At 43.1% G+C, this 17,351-nt stretch overlaps 1 protein-coding gene across 5 annotated transcripts in view; it reads right to left on the bottom strand.

Moving 5' to 3' along the window:
• Positions 1-17,351, bottom strand: part of LRGUK (leucine rich repeats and guanylate kinase domain containing) — a 54,762-nt gene that overhangs the window by 16,004 nt on the left and 21,407 nt on the right. For all 5 annotated transcript variants that reach the window (XR_009745997.1, XM_061467961.1, XM_061467965.1 and 2 more), the window contains exons 11-16: positions 14,502-14,621; positions 10,929-11,025; positions 9,695-9,808; positions 5,195-5,396; positions 4,044-4,157; positions 763-920 (exon numbers count right to left, since the gene is read on the bottom strand). Coding sequence is in view for 4 of the 5 variants with exons in the window: in XM_061467961.1 (XP_061323945.1) it covers positions 763-920; positions 4,044-4,157; positions 5,195-5,396; positions 9,695-9,808; positions 10,929-11,025; positions 14,502-14,621 (805 nt within the window). In the remaining variant the exon portion in view is untranslated. The remainder of the gene's footprint in view (positions 1-762; positions 921-4,043; positions 4,158-5,194; positions 5,397-9,694; positions 9,809-10,928; positions 11,026-14,501; positions 14,622-17,351) is intronic.

The following is a 17,351-nucleotide window of genomic DNA, read 5'->3' on the forward strand; positions in this document are numbered from 1 at the left end:
TCTGATCTCTGGCAGTTAGCACTAGATACACTCTGAGAGGCTCAGCTGGATGGGTTTATCCACTGCCACAGGATGGCGTTCACAAGTAATCTTCATTGTCCTTTTAACTGCATCTAAGTATTGCCACTGAATAGGATCATTTCATATCTTGTTGTAGAGCTGAAAGAGGATATTCAGCTGCCTTACACCAGTACACAATTGGATGAAATCAACTGGATGGAATCGTGCCTTTTGACGAGGGCCTGTAGGGACAGGCCAAGGGGAATGGCTTTAACCTGCCAGAGGGGAGACTGAGATGAGCTCTTAGGCAGAAGCTCTTCCCTGTGAGGGTGCTGAGGCGCTGGCACAGGGTGCCCAGAGAAGCTGTGGCTGCCCCAGCCCTGCCAGTGTTCAAGGCCACGTTGGACACAGGGGCTTGGAGCAAGCTGCTCTAGTGGAAGGTGTCCCTGCCCATGGCAGAGGGTTGGAACTGGATGAGCTTTAAGGTCCCTTCCAACCCAAACCAGGCTGGGATTCTGTTTAGGATCAACAGATTTACTCTGGTGTAAAACTGAGCAGAAACAACAACTTGTCCTCTCATTTGAGTTTACCTGCCTCTTTCTCCTCAATCTGCCTTTAACTCTGAGGAACTGGTAAATATTGTTGGAATGAAACACAGCCAGAGAACAGGAGTCCATTTTTTCTGGAGAAAGAAAGGTCTGACATGCATTTTTTGCATTCAAGTAATCATTTCTATCTAAGGTTAGAGTAAATGCTCCTTACCATAGACCTCAGTTGTGCAGCATGTTTCTCTGAGATGCCTCCTCGATAGCTTTTGGCAGAAGAGTCCAAGAACTCACTGACAAATGAAGACTGAATAGTTCCAGTAGTTACACCACCAGGTGAGAATCTTTGCTGCCGTAAGAGCTGTATTCTGGAAGCTGGGATGGAAAAGACATTCTGAACACCACTTTGCTTACAGCAAGCAGAAAGAAACCAGTTATTTGCAACTATCATCACCTGGCTTTTGGCACAGTTCTGGATTCACAAAAGATAACTCAAGAAACTTTTAAAGGATTGGTTATAAGGATATATATTGGATATAAGGAAGAAGTTCTTTACTGTAAGGGTGGTGAGGCACTGGAATGGGTTGCCCAAGGAAGCTGTGAATGATGCATCCCTGGCAGTGTTCAAGGCCAGGCTGGACATGGCCTTGGGTGACATGGTCTAGTGTGAGGTGTCCCTGCCCATGGCAGGGGGTTGGAATTGAATGATTCGAAGGTCCTTTCCAACCCAAACCATTCAATGATTCTATACTGCTGGGTTTTAGCTACCAGAAGAGCTGATGTTAAAAACAGAGGAGATGAGGCTGGAGATTGGTGACTTCTGTTTCAGGGACAGTAAATTGCTCACTTAGAAAGTGAGTAAATCTAAAGCCTCCCCTTCAGAGGTGCAGAGCTTCACACTGCCAAAACTTCAGTGGGATTTTTGGTGCCCAGCATCACAAATAATCAGTCTTTAACACAAATGTCCCTTTCCTCATTTGAAAAATACAAATAGCAACACATACTCCACAGGACTGCTGTGCTATATAATGAATAGTTGTAAAATACCAGGTTCTGTGAAGGAAAGCTGCTAATGCAAGTACAAAGCATTATCAGCTCAGAAATGGATTATCCTTCTGGTATAAAAACCTTTATAAAAGCAGAACTTATCTATTTTCTCCCACTATTTTCACTCTATCTGTGAGCAAAAGCTCTTGCAGAGCAGTTCATTAAAACCAGAATTAACAACCTAGCATAATCTCCCCCAACCAATCTTCCCCCTGCTACTATCTTACTAAAAATGTCCATATTAAAGCCAACCTTGGGGCAAGTTTCTTAAGATAAATTATTTCACAGCGTCCATAAGAAGAGATGATCCAGAGAAATAGGGTAGTTAAATTTATTTAACCACCTATAAATGAAGCTCTAAATGAATTTAATGGTGCATAGTAAATTTCAAAGTTACTTTATGGACCAGAGGATTACCAAAATCTAATAGTAGTAATGAAGTTTCCGTAACTAGTGACAAGTCACTCACTGAAAGCACTCAGAACTGCTGAGGAATACAAAGTCCTTTAAAGGAGCTTTCGACACATAAATATAGATCTTGGAATAGATCTTGGGAAATGCTATCATTATATAAAAGTATTTTCTCTTTAATCCTCCCCTTTTTCTCTTTCCTGTTAATCTAGTTGGGTGTTTGGTGGGTTTTATTGCCTCTCAGGATAAAACATCTCCAGTGTTTTTAAGACAAATAAGTAACAATATACAGTAAGAATATCATAGTAAAAAAGGCAAGGAAGTCTGTCTCACTTCAGTAGTTTAAGATTAAATAAGACCCTGCAGAAAGGTCCTCACTGCTGTAGCACTGGGATGATGCAATATGCGGAGCAGCTTTTTTTCTTGCCCACTGGGAAATCAGTATTTATTAATTCTTTCAGGACACAGAATTACTTGAGCTGATGAACTGATGAATTTTACACGATCCTTCATTAAAACGTTCAGACATTCTCGCCCTCCCTTCAGCTACTTTTATTTGCAGCCTTCTGTGCCACACAGAAGGTCCTGAATATTGGCTCTGTGTTACTCAGCAAACTGATTAACCCTCCTTTTGCAATGGATCTAACGAAGACAGCCATAAACCACGGAGGCTCTTCGAGTTGTCAGAGGAAAGATCACATAAATGAGCTTCTTGTTAGCCCACATTGCACAACTTCTGAATATCATAATATCTGTGTCTTATTTCTTCTACTCCAGTATTTTAGAGGTCATATTCTGCTTTCATCCCAGCTGGTAACCTGCCCTGTCTGGGCTAAAATCAAAGGTTCCAGCTGAGTTCCCACAGTTATGTTAAGATAACCCTAGCTATGCTGCCTCTGACAAGAGCACTTCTCTCTTCCTTCCTCCACAGGCAGCCATAAACCTCCTCACTGCACCCTTCCCTCCTTGAGCCAATTCTATAGCTCCAAGATTCTGAGCTGGGAATGGATCTGTTTGAAAGTTGGTTGGGGTGATTTTTCCTATCTTGGTTTTCGGATGGAACCATTCACTGATCCAGGTTACATATGACTGCACAACCAGAGGAGTGAGAGCAAAGGGGGAACTAGAAATGCATAGGCAGAAGTAAGTTGGGCATGTCTATCTACTTTTTGCGGCAGTGTGCACTTGGATGAGCTGGAACTAATCACAGGGCTCCAGCCTCAGTCACAGGTGATGGTTTTAAACTAAAAGAGAGGAGATTAGGGCTGGATGTGAAGAAAAAATTCTTTACAACGAGTGGGTGAGGCACTGGCCCAGGTTGCCCAGAGAGGTGGTGGATGCACTGTCCATGGGGACATTCAAGGCCAGGATGGATGTGGTTCTGGGCAACCTGATCTAGATGAAGATGTCCCTGCTTATTGCAGGGGGGTTGGACCAGATGAGCTTTGATAGTCCCTTCCAACCCAAATCATTCTCAGATTCTATGATTCAAGCACAAAAGGCTTCTCTTAAATACACTACCAATCATTTAGGTTTACCATGCAGTAGGTAGCCAGAAAAGCACTTAAAGCGGACTTATAAGTTGCCTTCACTCATCTTACTATCCTGGGTTTCATATACCTCTTTATGCTTCTTGCTACCCTGGGGAAGAGGGTAAAGTAAGGTCTCACTGTCCTGGCATTTTCTTGCTGCTCAGCAGGTTGATTGGCACAAAACTCTCAGCCATGGATGTGTATCTCATTTGTGATTCATCTGCAATGAATGGGATGCCCAAAAGCATCCTTAAAAGAGTCAGGCAACTCACTTTCTGCATGTTATTGCCTCAAGACACACAGTGATGTAAAGAACCTGGAAAAATCTCCATTAAAGATTCGCATCCCGGGAAGGAATCAGCCCTGAAGACCCATTGCAGGGAAGCACGCAGAGGTTTAGACAAGAGAAATCTTAAAAACTGCATCATTCAGATTTCAGTTCTTGTAACAAATAAATAGGAATCCTTTACTGATAAAAGCAGTTTTAGCAAGTGCCCAGACACAGTACCTGCTCCTACTCTGCTGTTTGAGTCCTGAATGCTATCAGCAGCTGCAGGTGGCTTCAAATCCAGGTATTCCCTTACGATGAAACTCAGTTCTCTGAATGCCTCATCCAGTTCATCTGCAGAAAGGGATATGCATTTCATGGCATAGAGAAAGGATGCATAATGCTAAAAACCAGCCTTTCATCAGTACAAAGTTACAAATCACAGAAGTCTGATGCAGAAATGCATTCTTAACCAGCTCATCTTTTTTGGGGGGAGAAAAGTCTTCATTTTCATAAATGGCACGTTAAAGAAGAAAATCTGAAATTTATCTGTTTCTGCACTCACCTAAACACTGTCCTTCTGCAATTTGGCTTTCTGTTTTGTTTCTTTAATACTACATTTAAATTGCGAGCTCTATCTGCCCTTGAGAATAAGTACAAATACACTATTTCTTACCACAATGAGATATTTCACCGTGACTCTGGTGAACCACAAAAATCACCTCCGCAAAAGGGCAGACACAAAATGAAGTAGAAAAGGACCCTTCTTTTCCATCTGCCATCCTCAATTCCTAAGTAGCAAGAAGCAAATGTTTATTTTAATGGAATATCTACCACCCTTCCATTCCTTGTTCCAGGCTGGGGGACTTGGGCAAGTTAGGAAGCAGAGGAGTCCTACAAGGAGAAGCTTTGCAGGAGGCTCTTCCTTATAGTGGGACGTTGTCAGACTGCACATTGGTTGTCATTTCAAGACTTGAATAAAGCCTGTCTTGCCCAAGGATAACTAGGTCTGTTGGATCAAAAGCAGCTCTGTACTCTGCCCAGAGACCAATAGGCAATTAGATCAGTTGAATATTGTCACAGAACACAATACTTAACAAGCGTGCTGCTGGGTTCAATAGCTGGTTCACTTTCTAGGTGGGCTTAAAGCAAAACTTGGACATAGTGGAGTAATTCAGTCCTGACAGATACCCAGAGTTTTTGGATTCCTGGGACAAGAATTACCTGGGAAAATCAGTTAAGGGATAGTTTAAGCTGTTATGCTGAACATCAAAGCATTCGTCATCCTTAGTTTAACATTTGCCAGTGGCTCTGTTTGCATAGCAGTTTCAGTCCATCTATTGGTGTGACCTTAGAAATCAGATTTAAAGTATGAAAAGAGATTAACTTACCTATGTAGACAGTGGCATCAAAGTACCCTGGAAAATCCTCAGTCATGTTGATGTACATGTCCACTCTGGAGACTGCCTCTTCAATCTCTGACCTGCTGAATAGTCCTTTCCTCCGCAGATGCTCCTCATATTTCCCTTTGCTAAGTGGTACTAACAGGATACATCTGGGTTGAAAGTAGGTGTTTTTCAAGCTACGCAGACCCTTCAAATGAAGCAGAGAAACAAAATGTTTTGTGAAATTACTGTGAAATCAGTGCTAGAAACATTAATCCCATCTACAGGTCTCAAAATCTACAATGCAACAGAATAGGCAAGTTCAAGGTGAAGTGCCCTAAAGCTATGTATGGAAAGCATTGTAAGAGTAATATGACTTTGTTCTAAACACACTTTTGAAAGAATATTTTTAGTCAAATTCCACAGTGATTTAAAACATTGTGCTTCTCATACCCACCAGTTTTCTCTTTTTTTGAGTCCTTCCTGTTCCATTAGGACCTAGTTATTCCAGATGTTATATACCTGAATGGAGAGCAGCTCTGCTCTAGAGCCAGGCTGAGAGAGCTGGGCTGGGTCAGCCTGGAGAAGAGAAGACTCCTGAAGGGGAGACCTTAGAGCAGCTCCAGTGCCTAAAGGGGCTGCAGGAAAGCTGGAGAGGGGCTTTGGACAAGGGCCTGTAGGGACAGGCCAAGGGGAATGGCTTTAACCTGCCAGAGGGGAGACTGAGATGAGCTCTTAGGCAGAAGCTCTTCCCTGTGAGGGTGCTGAGGCGCTGGCACAGGGTGCCCAGAGAAGCTGTGGCTGCCCCATCCCTGGCAGTGTTCAAGGCCAGGTTGGACACAGGGGCTTGGAGCAAGCTGCTCTAGTGGAAGGTGTCCCTGCTTATGGCAGGGGTTGGAACTGGAGGAGCTTTAAGGTCCCTTCCAACCCAAACTATCCTATGAGTCTATGATTCTAAATAAGCATTTCACTGACTCACGTTATTGCGCAGACACAGAGCGTAACTTATCTGTACCACTTGGCCTGTAGTTTTCCAGCCTGAACAAACTGTCAATTTTCTCCTCATTCTGTATATTTTTCTAAGTAAAACTCTGCAACTCCATCAGGATAGAGGCATATTTACTTGGCTAAAGCAGCTTGCAGTTTTACCCCCTCCCAAAACTCGGCATAACCACAAGTCCCCAGCAGAGGTACAACGTGCTCATTCTTCAGCTGTCACACTGTAGACAGCCAACTTACAATTTTCATCAGCAGTAAGCTATAATGAAAAGGACTTGTCACATAAGAGCCCAGGAAACATTTACACGTGCCTTGCATCAACTCTGCTGGGAGGACAACAGCTCTAACTGACAGCTGAGGACTGCAAATACCTGTTATCATTTCAGCTAGATCTGAAAAGCAACCTGTCTGTATGCCAGGACTTACAGATAAAGTTTTACACAGTGATGTAGGTAACGGTATCAATCCTGCATTTCTGACAGCTCTCCTTTGCACCAACATACACTTAGAAGAGTACTTTATCTCTCCCTCTTGTCCTGTCTACATATAAACCAGAATACTAAATCATGTAGCCTGCAATATGGTATTGCACTGCTGCTAACAGGAAGCTCTAGTGGAAGGTGTCACTGCCTGTGGCATAGGGGTGGAACTGGATGAGCTTTAAGGTCCCTTCCAACCCTAACCAGCCTGGGATTTCTATGGTATCCTTTGACTCCTTGGCCTGAATGAGAGGACAACCTTCTATTTCTGGGAGCATAATGAGAACTATTAGCCACCCTGTTCCTTGTTTGGAACGTGCTTTACAGGTATTGGTGGCTACATGAGCAAAGAGAAAGCACAGCAAACGTGCTTACTCCAACACATAACCGTGTGTCAGAACTGCAGCAGCTTCACTGGCTGGAAGTGAAGACTCGGCACAATTTAACTGCCAGTATTTGTTTCAGTCTCCTTTATCAGTGAAAGATATACTCCAGATTAAAGGGAATGAACAGCTCTAAAGTTCTTGTCTCAGCCCACAGCCCATAATTAAAATTTCTTTTGATAGTGCTAAATCACTTTGGGTATGAGCCTCACAGAAGATAATGGACTTCTATAACTTCTATTCAGATACATAACTCACTGGTATTGTTTTTCATCTGCTCGCAGAGTCCACAGTGATACAAGACTATGAATAATTACTGCATGAGCTTGAAAGTTCGGTGACAAAGGAGTTTCTCAGCTGTCTGTCCATGGCAGTAGCTGCAGTAATACCTACTAAAGTTATGGTCACTGCCTATGTCGCTGGGTTAACCTCCTTATGAATAAAAATAGTGTTCCTTAAAGTTCTTTCTCCTAAATTATTTGATAACACATCTACTTTGTGAAGAATTGACAGCTTTAAAAGGCATTCCATCATACTGAATCTCACAAACATACTCAATGCCTACTGCAATCAATGGAGCCTGAGGGGAATTCACATTTCTGACAGGACTGAGGAGAAAGGGGAATGGAACCTCACTGAGTTTAAGTTATTAATTTCTGTTTAAGATCAGTCATGTAACAGGCACTGAAGAGCAGGATTGCAGCATTAAATTGTTGGCCATTTGAACAGGGAGCTACTTATATTTTAGCACTGACATAGGATCATAGAATAGTTTGGGTTGGAAAGGATCTTAATATCACCCAGTTCCAACCCCTGCCATGGGCAGGGATGGCTCACACTAGACCATGTCACCCAACGCTCTGTCCAACCTGGCCTTGAACACTGCCAGGGATGGAGCATTCACCACTTCTCTGGGCACCCTGTGCCAGTGCCTCACCACCCTTATAGGGAAGAATTTCTTCCTTAGATCTAACCTGAACTTCCCCTGTTTCAGTTTGAACCCATCACCCCTTGTCCTATCACTGAAGTCCCTGATGAAGAGTCCCTCTCCAGCATCCCTGTAGGCCCCTTTCAGATACTCAATGCTGCTGTTCTGTTATTTGCACATTTATATACAAGCCAGTAAACACGTACAGATTTACTTGGGCCAAAGCAGACTAAAATTCCTCATGAACACTCATGTTCTTAACTGAAAAACTATTTTTTTGGAGCATCAGTTTCACAAACAAAATAATCACCCTAATATGAAATTTAGCCTTGATTTTTGCTCAATTCTCCTTAGTCATTCCCCTAACTATGGATGCGAAACTTAAGATCCTATGGTAGCATTGCAGTCTCCCACCTTTCTTTCTATCTCTGTTCTTTTTCCCCATCTATTCTAAAGGTTTGTAGTGTTTGTTAACTCACAGTAAACCCTCGGAGGTAGAGCTGAGCCTTACAAACACAGTGAAACCCAGCAACACTCAGTATAACATTCCAGGTGCTCTGTAGAGTCCCTCAGTTTGGTAGCTCATAAAGATAGAACTTGCTATGTAGAAAGAATTTGGAAGGAAATGTATCCTGCCTTTCCTTTTTGTCACCTCAGCCCCTCGCTAGTAAATCTTGTTCTAAGATAATGAGGAGTAGATAATTAGAAAATGAGCTAAAAAGTTATCCTTTGGGGATCCTAATAGACGGGTTTTGACACTCTGTTTGTGACCCAGTTTCCTAACGCAGCGGGACTTCAGAGATTCTACCATCTGTGCATGTGCACCTGACACATCTCAGAGAGGATAAAGTCATCCCTCAAAGAGATTGCGTCTTTTAATAGTTCTGCCCAAAATATTGCCTCAGGCTTGCACGCTGCCTCCGTTGCTTCAGCAGCAAAGGAGAAACACAGCATTCTTGTAGGGGTGATCAGGAGACGTGCAGCTCTAGACTAGTCCCACTGTAAGCTGCAGATGGAGGGAATGCACAGGTTGAAAAGCTGAGGATACTGTCATGGGAAGTGCTGGTGATGTGGTGGGGAGATGAGGCTGCTGAAGACTGGAAAAACAGGCCAGAAAACATTAAGAAGCCATCAGAAGGATCCATCTGACTAAATGTGGGTGTCCATAAACAGAGTGGTGAGGGTTGCGTACAGACAATGGAAAGCTACTTGATACAGGCAGTGGAGTTCAAAATGCAGCTCTGACCAAATAACCATAATTCCAGTCACTGTAATTAGTCCACACAACTAGTTCAAATGTATCAGCAGCAGCTGTAGGCTGGGTAGAAGGCCTTGGGGTGTCTCTTGTGTCACTAAGTGGATATGCCTAGGCAGCTGAAACAAACCTTGGTCAAACTGCATGAATTCCTCCCCAGGACAGGTCCCACAGAATCCCAGACTGGTTTGGGTTGGAAGGGACCTTAAAGCTCATCCAGTTCCAACCCCTGCCACGGGCAGGGACACCTTCCACTAGAGCAGCTTGCTCCAAGCCCCTGTGTCCAACCTGGCCTTGAAGACTGCCAGGGATGGGGCAGCCACAGCTTCTCTGGGCACCCTGTGCCAGCGCCTCAGCACCCTCACAGGGAAGAGCTTCTGCCTAAGAGCTCAGCTCAGTCTCCCCTCTTCCAGGTTAAAGAATGACTCAATCGACAATGGTTAAGCAATTAGCAATCCTTACCTCTAATTCTAATTCAACACAAGTTGCAAGACCCTCTCTGGCAATTGATTCGATAGTGTCTCTTGCAAGTCCGTAGGAATAGCCATTGTATTTATAGGTTGCTATAAACTGCCCCTGAAATTCAAAACAGCAGTTATGATGAGAAAAAAAATATTTTAAGGGAAAAAACTTCCTTAAAGGAGCATAATCACTCTGGACTTCCTTGTTTTTATTCCCTACAAAGTTTCTCCCTGCCTAAACCATCAAGGATAATGAGGCCAATGGGAACACACAATTTGCAGGGAAGAGCACGTAGTCATTCCTGCAGGGCATGCGCTTGTACATTGTTCCTAGATAATAAAACACCAGTGTCTTGAAAACAAGCTGCTGACAGGTTACAGCTTTCATTGGTTATTCATTTACACTGTAAAGAAAGCGAGATCTAAAGCAAGGGGCATCCTTCTTTTGACATTACATCAAACCATATGGCCATGCCATATAAAAGAGAAGATGCCAAAGAGAGGACAGAAACAGATCTGCAAGGAGAATGTATAATTGGCCAAGAAATTTCAAAGTTAAAACCTGACAACTGAAACTTTGCTTCCCATTAGTACATCTAGAGAGATGTAAGCAGATTATATGCTTTTCAAATGAAACTATTTGATTACTAAGAGTTATCATTTAGGAGCAGATCAGTTGCTTAAGACTGTGTTGGCTGCCCCATTCGTATACATATAAATAATGAGCTCTGTTGTGGCTTTTCAAGCCAATGTTTTACTGCAGGCAGCAAAAGGCATCAGAAACAGTGGCTGGAGGCACATTGCCTTCAGAGAGAAACACAATGCCTTCAGGGTGAATGTGCTAAGCTTTCAAAGCCTGCTTTCGCTGTGGGGTTGCCGGAAGATTTGGAAATAACAAGGAAAAAGGGTATCAACTATTTAAGGAGTTTTTCTTCCCTGCACACACGTATGTGTACATGGAAATAAGTTTATTTTGACATTATAGTACTGTTCAAAGTTTCCTACTGACCATTCGCTGCATTTAATGGTTTCTCTACATTCATACAAGACAGAATAAGTATACAACGATACAAGAGATTTGTGGTTTCCATCTATAATCTTTAGCTACATGACTGTGAGTGAATAAGCCCGCACACACAAACCTAATATAATAAAAATCAAAATCAGAGCAGTCATAAAGCTGAGGTCACTCGGTGTAGGAAATGGGCCTGCTAAGATACTAGTCAGGTACTTACCATGTTCACCATTTTGTCAAATTCTTCTTGAGTAACGAAGTAGTAATCAAGTCTGTTTTCTTCTCCAAAGTAAGCTTCCCTGGTAGTGTGACAGGGACTGGAAGATAGATGGTATAATAAAGAAATAACCTGCTTTCAATCATAGAAGCAACTCTGGAATTGGAGGGGAGAGGGGGGAAAGGGAGAATGCTACAAATCAGTTTATTTTGAAGAAGAGAAGAAATACGAGGTGCAAATCACAGCACTAATGCTGCATATTTGAAAGATCAACCCATAAATACAAAAAGGAAGTTTCAATTTAACATTACGTTTTGGCTATAAATCCCCTTCCAGCCCAGGGTAGCCTGAACTGAAGCTGTCATAGCACCCTGTAATAGAGAAATGATGAAACCATTTTTTTCCTACTCATGTCAGCTTGTGGATGATATAAAGTAGAATCCTAAATACGGGAAAGGAGACTTAAGAGTTAGGCTGAACTGAGGTTAAGAAAGAGATTATAATGACCAATCTTTAAATAGACTGCTAATAGTAAAGGGAAGAAACAACCTTGAAACGAAGGAGAGAAGTAGGGTACAAGGCAGGAAAAGTAATTACCTGCCACCACTTAAAGACAATAGCATAAACCTCAGGTACGTGAGCTTACTACCAGGATGAAACACTAAAAAAGCCCTAAAAAAACCCAAAAGCTCCATTATAAACCATTAAGAAGTTGTGCTGGTTTTGGCTGGGGTAATTTTCCTCATAGCAGCTGGTGTGGGGCTGTGGTTTGGATTTGTGCTGGAATCAGTGTTGATAACGCAGGGATGTTTTAATTCTTGCCGAGCAGTGCTTCTTACACAGCGTTAAGGTGACACGTTCAGTGACACGGTTTAATGGTGGCCTTGGCAGTGCTGAGGTAAAGGTTGGACTTGATGAGCTTAAAGGTCTTTTCCAAACTAATAGATTCCGTGATTCTATGATTCTAAGGCCTTTTCTGCTCCTTGCCCTAGCCCACCAGTGAGGAAGCTGGGGGTACACAGGGAGTTGGGAGGGGACACAGCCAGGGCAGCTGACCCCAACTGACCCAAGGTATATGCCACGCCATATGGCATATAAAGCTGGGAGAAGAAGGAAGAAAGGGAGGGACATTCAGAGTGATGGTGTTTGTCTTCCCAAGTCCCCATTATGCATTATGCAGCCCTGCTGTCCTGGGGATGGCTGAACACCCCCCTGCGATGGTTTGAAGGTGCTGAGGCACTGGCACAGGGTACCCAGAGCAGCTGGCAGTGTTCAAGGCCAGGTTGGACACAGGGGCTTGGAGCAAGCTGCTCTAGTGGAAGGTGTCTCTGTCCATGGCAGGGGGTTGGGACTGGATGAGCTTTAAGGTCCCTTCCAACCCAAACCAGTCTGTGTTTCTACGTGGTGAATGAATTCCTTGGGTTGCTTTGCTTGTGCACAGCTTTTGCTTTTCCTATTGAACTGTTTTTATCTCAATCCACGAGTTTCCTCACTTTTACCTTCCAGTTCTCTCCCTCATCCCACCGGAGACAGCGTGAGTGAGCAGCTGCATGGGGCTGGGGTTAAACCATGACATGAGTTTAGTCAATGAAACAGAGCTTGTCAGATCTTCACCACCACAGCATTTAGAGGGTGCCACTTTCTTTTATATCAGCAAGCTATGACAAATGGGAACAGTGCGCTACACACGGGTTCTAAAACTCCACTTCAAAGGCCTGATTTTCTTTAAGATATTATGAATGCATCGAGCTTTAAAGGTCATTCCTAAGCATCAGCCAGATGGTTGGAGGGTCCAATTTCACTGGGTTTTCTGAAACACTTTTCTACATTACAACCCTTTTGAACTGCAAGGCCGTGTTTACATTCAAGCTGCCAGGGTTTCCTGCGTGCAATACATTTTTAATGGGTGGAATGTTTGAAATCTAAAGGTAGAAGCCAGAAAATTGCTGAGATCTCCCCTGAATAATTAAAACACAGCTTTTGCTTTATGGTTGCAATTTTCTGCTCTGTTAAGATTCCCTTCTCTCTCTCTCTCCCCTTTTTTTTTTTTAGTTTCCCCTCATGCATAAAGCTTTTAGAAAATAAAATGCATGGTAGAAAAACAATGCTCTTAAAAAAACCCTGCACGGCGCTTGGGAAATTTCAATTGGCTTTCAATTAGCTTGTCATTTCCAATGTAGTCATTCAAAACATTGTCGTTGCTTTAAAGAAGGGTAAAAAGTCCTTTTTCCAGTCATGTAATCTTACAATGTCCTTTCAACTTGCCAGTTTTAGGACCTAAACCAGCAAGTGGCTACCATCTGAGTACAGAGCAGACAGAAATACGTATAGACCTCTTTACCATCATGTGCTAGAGAAGAAGGCTACTACTAGACATCACACTGACATGCAGAACATAGTGCTGTGATGGTAAGAACTCTTGAGGTTTCATTCTTATATATGTATGTGCCCATGGTCCCTTTCTTGCCATTCATTACCTAAGAGTGCACAAACAGAGACCCAGGTTCTACTGTGGCAATGTATGTGAAACTATGGCTAAAGTTTAGTTGAAAATGAATGGAGAAATCAATGTAATAAAAGAGAAAATAGAGGAGAGACAGTCTATATAGGAATATAGACTGGTGCTGAACAGCATGTGCTATAGGACCGATGAAAGTCAGGTATTGTGAATGGGTGGGCAAGAGAAACAGCTTGCATCACCTAATTTTAGGCATCAGATAGTGGCCATCTAAGTCAGCCAGACTTCCTACCTCCTGTGCACTGGAAATATGTAGATACCTCAGGGAAATGATTTACAAAGGCTGAACCTCTCTTGGAAAGAGACAGCATGTGCTATAAGACCTATGAAAGTCAGGCATCTTGAAGAATGGAATGGATGCACGAGAGTATCAGCTTGCACCACCTAAGTTTAAGTACCAGGGAGTGGTGATATAACTTAGCCAGGCTTCCTGTCTCTTGGGCACTGGAAATAAGTAGGTGCCTCAGGGAAATGATTCACAAAGGTTGAATCTCCCTTGGGAAAGGATAGGTTCTCTCCATTAAACACACAGGGAGCCCAAAAGGATCAGGCCTTTCAGACAGGGAGAATTTGTCCTCCGAGCAGGTGGGGAAGTCTGAAAGGTGCCATTTGCTTTGATAACACTACTCCCAGGATAACAAACTGGTCCAGCAACTGCACTTGCTTCTTTGCTTAGCTTCTGGATGCCCTCAGCACATGCATGCTAATGCGTTATATGCAGGTACAAGAATAAAGAGAAATGCATATGTATGTAAACAGATGCTTTGGTTGAGGGGCATTAGTGAGCAGAGAGGGAACAGATCAATAAAAGGAGCACTAAATGACACTTTGTTTGCTGTTCACCTTTGAAAAGAGCACAAGCATTTAAATAGCTTTTCTTTTAAAGAAGTACATGGTGACTTCAGGCAATCAAGCCCTGGGAAGAGATAAAATGCAGAGCAATGAACATTTATTGTTTCTCTTTAACTTCTTTATAAAGAGAAACAACAACAGCCACCAAACCAGGAGCAATTCTAGCCTGGATCACTTGGTGGTTTCAACTTAGGGAGCAAACTTACCCAAATCTGAAGAAATTGTTGAACTGCCTGCAGATCTTGTGAGTAAGCTCTCTCTTACCACAGGCTACAGGACCAGCAAACACCAGCATGGGGTAGGGAGTATCAAGAGAAGGTAAAGTGCTACAAGGAAGGAAAATAGAGGAGCTGTCACATTACCTACAAACAAAATCTTTAGCAACTTTGTATAAAGCTTCTACAGAGGCTTTATCATCATTTCAACTAATCTCATCTGTCTATCACACTGTTCACATTGTTCGCCATGTAGACAACAATCAGGAGAAGCGTGTGCTCAGTTTGATATGCTCTAAACATAAAAATAGCACAAAATGCTGCATTAAAGACCCCTGGGTCTCTTTTGCCAAAGGAATAATGTTCTATCTGCTATAATCTTTTCTGATTTGTAGCCTTTTCTAAAGCTCCCTCTGCAGTCACAGTGTTGCTGGGATATGTTTAAGAGTTTTCCAAGTCTATTGCAGAGCTGGTACTGTTTTAATGATGAGGATAATGAGCTTAGCATGAACCTGGACTCAATCCTACCAACCTTTCCACGCTCCTGCATGGAATCTTGCTGACTTCCAGGGCCCTGCCAGATGAAGGAGGTGATTTGTAAAGGACTCTACAATTCAATACAATGAAAACCGCTAAGATCCACTGAACACAAACACTGTCACACTAAAAGAACCCAAAGTGCTACAGAAATACAAAGCCCTCCATTTTCTCCACGCTGAGCAGATGGTTAGAGCCTCAGATTTCCACTTCCAGCTGTAAATACTGGAATGAAAAGCAGTTGTGTGCTTTTGAGTGTCCAGCAATTTCTGTAGCCAGCTAAAAATGGAATGCAACTGTGGACTCCCATTTTTAACCCTCAGCTAAATCTTCTGATGAAGCCACTTGATAATATGTCAGAAATAGTTAAAATAGCTCCAAACTCATTTATTTTTAACTAATAAATAGTTTAAATAAATTTAAAGCGGATGGAAACAACCTATGTGTAGCTTCCATTTAATGCAATTTAAGCAGGTAAAAGCAAATACCTGAAACCACAGCATATTTCTTTTACCTTTTCTAAGGAACTAAGAAGTAACGATAACCATTGAACACAAGCATGGAAGAGAGAGATTTCAAAGTAATGGCTTTACTCCTATTTTAGTATCAGCAAACCACCTCTATTATCTACCAGACTACTGGTATATAATGGGACTTGTTGCTTCAGAAGCACTGAGATAATAAGGAAATTGAGCCTCCTAATTCTCTATGGAGTACCAGCCTCACAAAAGACACAACAGATACACCTAATAAATTAAAGAGACTGGATAATCTCTGTGCATATGAGCTGTTACTAAACTGTGAAATGAACCCAGATCCTGGTTCATGTTCCATCCACTAGGCTATTTTAAAGCAAGACAGTAGCAGAACCCTTAGGATATTTAAAGATTTTTTTTTTACTTACTGTGCTGTTTAGTGTCATTTACAAGATATTAGACAATATAAGCACAAGTTTGTTAGCACAATACATGAAAAATACTGAAGAAGGGAAAAATAGACCTTAAAAATCCCTATCTGAATGTATTCAGTTGTGACATTCTGTTCAGTTCAAAAAATAGCTTCCACCTGTCATGATTTTTTAAGCTGTTAAGATTGTCTTTTCCCTTTTAACATATGTGGTGAGAGCAGCCCCAAGGAGAAGGACTTGGGGGTGTTGGTCAATGAGAAGCTCCCCATGACCCTGCTTCAGTGTGCACTTGAGCCCAGAACCCCCCATGTGCTGGGCTGCACCCCCAGAGCGTGAGCAGCAGCTCAGGGAGGGGATCCTGCCCCTCTGCTGTGCTCTGGGGAGAACCCCCCTGCAGTCCTGATCCAGCTCTGGGGCAGCAGCACAAGAGGGACGTGGAGCTGTCGGAGCGAGTGCAGAGGAGGCCACGGAGATGCTGCGAGGGCTGGAGCAGCTCTGCTCTGGAGCCAGGCTGAGAGAGCTGGGCTGGGTCAGCCTGGAGAAGAGAAGGCTCCTGAAGGGGAGACCTGAGAGCAGCTCCAGTGCCTAAAGGGGCTGCAGGAAAGCTGGAGAGGGGCTTTGGACAAGGGCCTGTGGGGACAGGCCAAGGGGAATGGCTTTAAGCTGCCAGAGGGGAGACTGAGATGAGCTCTTAGGCAGAAGCTCTTCCCTGTGAGGGTGCTGAGGCGCTGGCACAGGGTGCCCAGAGAAGCTGTGGCTGCCCCATCCCTGGCAGTCTTCAAGGCCAGGTTGGACACAGGGGCTTGGAGCCACCACTTGCTCTAGTGGAAGGTGTCCCTGCCCGTGGCAGGGGTTGGAACTGGAGGAGCTTTAAGGACTCTTCCAACACAAACTGGGTTTCTATGCAAAGACCAGTTTAAGGCAACATGATCCCAGAAAGTGACAGCTGTGGATGTTGTAAGTGCATTGTTATAGATGAACCACTTCAAAGATGGGAATTCCAAGAAACACTCTCGCTGACTAGAGATCCAAATTTTATCGAGATGTAGCAGAAAGGTTCTTTTCCTCAAGGCCATGCCCTTTGTGAATAACGATGTCAAGGCAGGTCTGCGAAGACAGAACCCTTATCTTCAGCATAGTTTAAATATATTCCCTCTCCTTGCATAGAGCTTGTTACATGCTTGCAAATGCAGAACTCCTCTGTAATCTGTTCTGTTGCAATGAAGTGTTACGTCAAATAACGACACAATATATCATTACTTGACATGCTTACACTCAGAATTCAAATTCTCTGAAGTAAATTTCCATTGCTCAAATTCCTCACATCCTCAAATTCCTTGGATTTATTATTTCATCAGAAGAACATGGAGAATATTTCCATAATCCTCTGTTGCATT

Source organism: Pezoporus flaviventris, unplaced genomic scaffold (assembly GCF_033815535.1).
Source record: "Pezoporus flaviventris isolate CSIRO_AGI_PZ_B2104156 unplaced genomic scaffold, CSIRO_AGI_Pfla_v1 ptg000046l, whole genome shotgun sequence".
NCBI lineage: Eukaryota > Metazoa > Chordata > Aves > Psittaciformes > Psittacidae > Pezoporus > Pezoporus flaviventris.